We start from the raw sequence: 6,990 nt of genomic DNA, 5'->3' as shown, positions 1-6,990 counted from the left end.
CAGAAGTTCCACAGGTCCAGTACATTTCCAACCTGTATATCTCTCTGATAGATTTTGAGCTGTTTGTTTTGCTTTGGACTTTCCAACTACTCTTATCAAGCCCGCTGGTTACCCAACTCTACTGCTGGGAAGTAACGCACCCCACAGTGGATTCACCCCTGAAACTCCTCCCACAGAATGAGCTAACCCTAGACAGGATAAAAGCCAGGGCTGGAGAGGGAAGGCACTATTACAGACCCAGAATCAGCGGTGGAGATGTGGGTCGGCAAGTTGCTGTGTCTGGCCGCTCTGGCTGTATCCCTCTCCTTACCTACCTTATCTGATGGAGCTGCACTACAAGTGTTGTCAGCTCCTAACCTGCTGCGTGTGGGCAGTAATGAGAACATCTTTGTGGAATCTCAGGACCATACAGGAGGTCCCCTGAATGTTAAGATCATGGTGAAGAACCACCCTACGCAGAGCAAAGAGCTAGTCTCTAAATTAGTGGTTCTGGATCAAGCGAACAACTTCCAGGCTATGACACAACTGGTCATCCCAGAGGGGGACCACTTTGTGGATGACCCCAAGCAGAAGCAGTATGTGGTCCTCCAGGCCCAGTTCCCTGACCGCCTCCTGGAGAAGGTTGTCCTGGTCTCCTTCCAGTCTGGATACATCTTCATCCAGACTGACAAGACCATTTACACTCCGGCCAGCACCGTCTACTACAGAGTGTTCTCTATGACTCCTGGCCTGGAGCCTCTGACCAGGGAGATATTTGAGGACAAGGAGGTCGCCAAGAACAAAGAGATCGCAGTCTCTGTGGAGATCATGACTCCTGAGAACATCACCATCTTCAGGGAGATCGTCAACCCAGACAAGGGAGTCAAATCTGGACAGTTCAACCTCCCTGACATTGTCAGTTTTGGGACCTGGCATGTAGTCACGAGGTTCCAGAGCACTCCTCAAAAGACCTTCTCATCTGACTTTGAGGTCAAGGAGTATGTTCTGCCCAGCTTCGAGGTTAGTCTGAACCCAGCTAAAGCCTTCTTCTACGTCGATGACAAAGACCTGACTGTTGACATCACAGCCAAGTATCTATACGGTAAGGAAGTGACAGGGACAGGCTATGTGGTGTTTGGTGTCATCACAACAGATAACGAGAAAAAGAGTTTCCCTGCCTCTCTGCAGAGAGTAGAGATCAAAGAAGGTAAAGGAGTAGCTTGTCTGAAAAAGGAACACATCACACAGACTTTCGCTAAAATCCATGATCTGGTCAAACAGTCCATCTTCGTATCAGTCAGCGTGTTAACAGAGGGTGGGGGTGAAATGGTAGAGGCAGAGAAGAGAGGGATCCAGATTGTCACTTCGCCATACACCATCCTCTTCAAGAGAACGCCCAAATACTTCAAACCTGGCATGCCCTTCGACGTCTCTGTTTACATTACGAATCCCGACAACTCTCCAGCAAGTGGAGTGGAGATTGAAGTGACTCCAGATAATGCTAAAGGGGTGACCAGGGCCAACGGTTTTGCCAAAATATCACTTAACACCGTGGCATCAGCCAGAGAGCTGGCAATCACTGTGAAGACCAAGGACCCGGCGATCCTCCCCAACAGACAGGCAGAGGCCACCATGAAGGCTCTCCCCTACAGAACTTCCACCGGGAACTTTCTCCATGTCGGGGTTGACTCTAATGAGCTGAAGATAGGAGACCCCATTAAGATCAATCTGAACCTGGGACCCACCCCCATACAAATCCATGACCTTACATACATGTTCCTGAGTAGAGGTCAGCTGGTGAAAGTGGGCCGATTCAAAAGACTGGGCAACGCGCTGGTGACACTGTCAGTGCCTGTCTCCAAGGAGATGCTTCCGTCGTTCCGCATCGTAGCGTACTACCATGTGGGAGCAGCTGACCTGGTGGCAGACTCTGTCTGGGTTGACATCAAGGTCTCCTGCATGGGCTCACTGAAAGTGACATCGACCAGGCACAAGGCATCCTATGAGCCTCGTAAGGCTTTCAGTCTGACCATCACTGGAGACCCGGGAGCTAAAGTAGGACTGGTGGCTGTAGACAAGGGAGTCTACGTTCTCAACAGCAAACACCGTCTCACACAGGCCAAGATCTGGGACACCATAGAGAAGCATGATACAGGCTGTACAGCTGGAGGAGGAGCAGACAATATGGGGGTGTTCTACGATGCTGGTCTGATATTTGAGACCAACAATGCTAAAGGGACTGGGATCAGAACAGACCCCAGCTGTCCTGTTAGTTCTAGGCGCAGACGAGCAGTGACCATCAGTGACGTCATCACTAGTATGGCCAGTAAGTACAATGGTCTGGCCAAGGAGTGTTGTGTGGCCGGGATGAGGGACAACACCATGGGATATACCTGTGACAGACGGGCCCAGTACATCACAGATGGGGACGTCTGCGTCCAAGCCTTCCTTGTCTGCTGCACTGAGATGGCCTCCAAGAAGATAGAATCCAAACAGGATGCACTGCTGCTCTCACGCAGTGAGGAGGATGATGATGATGCGTACATGCGGTCTGAAGACATTGTGTCTCGTAGTCAGTTCCCTGAGAGCTGGATGTGGGAGGACACCAATCTTCCTGAATGCCCTGACAAAGAAAAGCACTGTGAGTCCACATCTTTACTTAGGAACAACTTCCTAAAGGATTCCATCACCACCTGGGAAATAACAGCCATCAGCCTGTCTAAAACTCATGGCATCTGTGTGGCAGATCCGTTTGAGATGATAGTTCTAAAGGAGTTCTTCATCGACCTCAAGCTGCCCTACTCAGCCGTCCGCAACGAACAGCTGGAGGTCAAAGCAATCCTCCACAACTACAGCGACGACCCCATCATTGTGCGTGTGGAGCTGATGGAGAACGGTGAGGTGTGCAGTTCGGCAAGCAAGAAGGGTAAGTACAGGCAGGAAGTGAACATGGACGCCATGTCCACCCGGGTTGTCCCCTATGTCATCATCCCTATGAAGCTGGGCATGCACTCCATTGAGGTCAAGGCATCTGTGAAAAACTCTGGCAGCAATGACGGGGTGAAGAGGGATCTGCGCGTTGTGGCTGAGGGAGTGCTGGTCAAGAAGGAAACCAACGTACTCCTGAACCCGGCTAAACATGGTGGTGAGCAGACGTCACACATACCCAGTGGAGTGCCCCGAAACCAGGTGCCAAACTCTGATGCTGACACACTGATCAGTGTGACAGGTGGAGAGCAGACCAGTGTGCTGGTGGAGCAGGCCATCAGTGGAGACTCTCTGGGCAGTCTGATAGTTCAGCCAGTCGGGTGTGGGGAACAGAACATGATCTACATGACCCTGCCTCTCATTGCTACACACTACTTGGACAACACCAAAAAGTGGGAGGATATTGGCCTGGACAAACGGAACACAGCCATCAAGTACATCAATATTGGTTACCAACGTGAGCTGGCCTACCGTAAAGAAGATGGCTCCTACGCTGCCTGGGTCAGCAGACAGAGCAGCACCTGGCTGACAGCATACGTGGTGAAGGTGTTTGCCATGTCCAGTACATTGATCAGTGTTCAGGATAACGTGCTCTGTTCTGCTGTCAAGTGGCTGATCCTGAACACACAACAGCCAGATGGAATCTTCAATGAGTTTGCTCCTGTCATTCACGCAGAGATGACGGGTAACGTGAGGGGATCAGACAATGACGCCTCCATGACAGCTTTTGTTCTCATCGCCATGCAGGAAGCAAGCTCACTTTGTGAGCAGTCTGTCAACAGCCTACCAGGCAGTGTGGCTAAGGCAGTAGCGTACCTCGAAAAGCGTCTGCCCCACCTGACTAACCCTTATGCTGTAGCTATGACCTCCTATGCTCTGGCCAATGCGAAGAAACTCAACAAGGAGACCTTATTGAAGTTCGCCTCTCCACAGCTGGACCACTGGCCAGTCCCTGGTGGTTACCAGTACACGCTGGAGGCCACGTCGTACGCCCTGCTTGCCCTGGTCAAGGAGAAGGCCTTCGAAGAGGCCGGCCCCATAGTCAGGTGGCTCAACAAGCAGAAGAAGGTGGGAGGGGGATATGGATCCACACAGTCCACCATCATGGTGTTCCAGGCTGTGGCTGAATATTGGAGCCACGTGAAGGACCTGAAAGACTTTGACTTGAGCATCAACCTAGAGGTGGCAGGCAGGGCATCAGTCACCAAGTGGTCCATCAACAACAAGAACCAGTTCCACACTCGTACAGACAAGGTCAAGTCCATAGACAAGGACTTGACTGTAAAAGCCTTAGGAAATGGTGAGGCGACCTTGTCGGTGGTGACACTGTACTATGCCCTGCCAGAGGAAAAGGACAGTGACTGTGAAAGCTTTGACCTCTCTGTCACCCTCACTAAGATGGACAAAACAAGTCACGAGGACGCCAAGGAGTCATTTATGCTCACTATTGAGGTGTTGTATCGGAACTCAGAGAGAGATGCAACCATGTCTATTCTGGACATCGGCTTGCTGACCGGCTTCATTGTAGACACAGACGATCTGAAAAGGTTGTCCACGGGGAGGGAGCGCTACATAGAGAAGTTTGAGATGGACAAAGTTCTATCTGAAAGAGGATCTCTCATCCTATATCTGGACAAGGTATCCCATAAGTTAGAAGACAGAATATCCTTTAAGATCCACAGAGTACAGGAAGTGGGAGTTCTACAGCCAGCTGCCGTCTCTGTATATGAATACTACAACCAGAAGCACTGTGTGAAGTTCTACCACCCACAGAGGGAGGGCGGTACTCTGAGCAGACTGTGTCTTGGAGACGTGTGCACGTGTGCGGAAGAGAGCTGCAGTATGCAGAAGAAAGGCGAGCCAGATGTCAACCGCATAGACAAAGCATGCGGCGCGGGACTGGATTACGTTTACAAAGCTACGGTGGTGGACTCGAAGCTGACGACACACACAGACACTTACACCATGAAGATCGATTCGGTCATCAAGCCAGGTACTGACGAGGGAGTGGAGGGGAAGAATCGTGACTTCATGGGACTGTCTTACTGTAGAGAAGCTCTGGGTCTAATGCAGGGGAAAACATACATGATTATGGGGAAGTCTGAAGACCTGCACAAAGTGAAGGATGAAGGACCGTTGGAGTACAAGTATGTCCTAGGTGAACAGACATGGATAGAGTACTGGCCCTCACAACAAGAGTGCACATCCAGAAACTACCGAGAAGTCTGTCTGGGCATTGATGAGTTCATCAACCAGATCACAACCTTCGGCTGCCCTGTTTAGTTTCTCTTCTTGCGTTGTTAAATTTACATTTTTGTAACATTGCAATCCAGGTTGCATGCCCTGTCATAACTCATTGTAACCTATAGAGTGTATGGAGATGAGTTTGCCCACTTGGAATATATTCTGTTAGAAACTGACCAGTAAATGATGTACACCGTGCATAAAGAATTTTTTCTTTAAAGTTAACATATGATGATGACGACTGCAAATGGCACACTTATACATTTAAGTGTGCCATTTGCAGTTGTCATCGTCATTGATTACTATGACATGGTCACATTTCTATGGCTTTATTTTAGCACTAAAATGACCCTGCCTGCTGTAATAAGCATGAAAGAAATGCATTAAAAAACATATTAATTCTAATTCCTTTGTGTGCATACCACCAGTCATTATGGGGATGTAATTTTTTATTGGTTTTAAACACCAAACAAAGACATTTAAGTTTAAGGTTGAGTGGGATGGTAACTGTTTCTGTTCACTATTTGAGCACCAAAATGTCCAAATATCTCATTCTGGTCCATATGGCAAGTCAGTCAGAGTACTATATATCTTTAGGCACTTCATCATTGTTTTTACCAAATGCGATCAGGATTAACAAACATTTCTCCTGCCCCATATGGCACGAAGCAAATAAGATGTACTGTATACAAATCAGTCAGGGTAATAGACACTTTCATCACTGCTTTTACCGATGTGGAAACTTGTTTATAGAAACAAGATCATATATAATCAGGGGTTAATATATTATGAGCAAGGTTTTGACATTAGGGGTGCAGACAAAGGACACTGACCCTTACCAGGAGGAAGTGTGTCTCTGTCATTGAGCTTTTGTTTTACAGACATGTCATCATGGGAGAAATGGAGTATGTATTTTAGCAGACAACAGTTGTAGTGGGATCACACACACACAGACACACACACACACACACGTGTGCACACACACACACTGATGTGGAACCTTTCATGTAAGCCTTGGGAATGACACATCTAGAGAGCTCTGAGTGTTTGAAGGACATTTCAGTCTCAATCAGTGAAGATTAAAGACAAAAATACCAATAATCACCCCACATTAACCATAGCCCAACATCCTCACTCTCTTCCTGAACCCAGATGACAAAGCCTGGTGCTAACATTCGTCCTTTGTCGTGATCTTGTCAACATTCTGATTGTGTCCACATTTTTTGACAGGTGTAGACAATCCAAAATACACATTGTGAACTAATTGTAATCAGATCTTTCTGACCACATCCAGAGGTAGTCAGGCATGCATTGAATTTTTTTGTATAATTGTTTTTAACCTTTATTTAACTAGGCAAGTCAGTTATGAAGAACAAATACTTATTTACAATGACGGCCTACACTGCATTGTATCTGGACATCTTACAAGTGTACAGATTTGGTTGGTAAAACAATTTAACTCATCGCATTACATTATTTTGAAACAATAACTCTTTAATTGTATTTATTTAACTAGGCAACTCAGTTAAGAACAAATTCTTATTTTCAGTGATGGCCTAGGAACAGTCTGCCTTGTTCAGGGGCAGAAGAACAGATTTTTTGACCTTGTCAGCTCAGGGATTCAATCTTCCAGCCTTTCAGTTACAAGTCCAACACTCTAACCACTAGGCTACCTGCACATGGAAGGATCAGGAAATCTGGTCACAATGCCGAGAGAATGGACAGATAACACATTGTAATACTCTTTATTATTTTAACAAACCTAACGCAATGGTAAAT

General features: G+C 47.5%; 1 protein-coding gene across 1 annotated transcript; it reads left to right on the top strand.

Annotated features, from left to right (window-relative positions):
- Window positions 1-219: 219 nt before the first annotated feature.
- On the top strand, window positions 220-5,616 carry LOC139573879 (complement C3). The gene has a single exon (XM_071397829.1). The coding sequence runs from the start codon at window positions 256-258 to the stop codon at window positions 5,248-5,250; it is 4,995 nt and encodes a 1,664-aa protein (XP_071253930.1). The 5' UTR covers window positions 220-255; the 3' UTR covers window positions 5,251-5,616.
- The last annotated feature ends 1,374 nt before the right edge of the window (window positions 5,617-6,990 follow it).

Source organism: Salvelinus alpinus, chromosome 4 (genome assembly GCF_045679555.1).
Source record: "Salvelinus alpinus chromosome 4, SLU_Salpinus.1, whole genome shotgun sequence".
Lineage (NCBI taxonomy): Eukaryota > Metazoa > Chordata > Actinopteri > Salmoniformes > Salmonidae > Salvelinus > Salvelinus alpinus.
The sequence above is the reverse complement of the archived record's forward strand: the minus strand, read 5'-3'. Positions and strand labels throughout refer to the sequence as shown.

Bases quoted from the DNA above. Each gene is read 5' to 3' on its own strand.
- LOC139573879 (XM_071397829.1), top strand. From the start codon at position 256: ATGTGGGTCGGCAAGTTGCTGTGTCTGGCCGCTCTGGCTGTATCCCTC.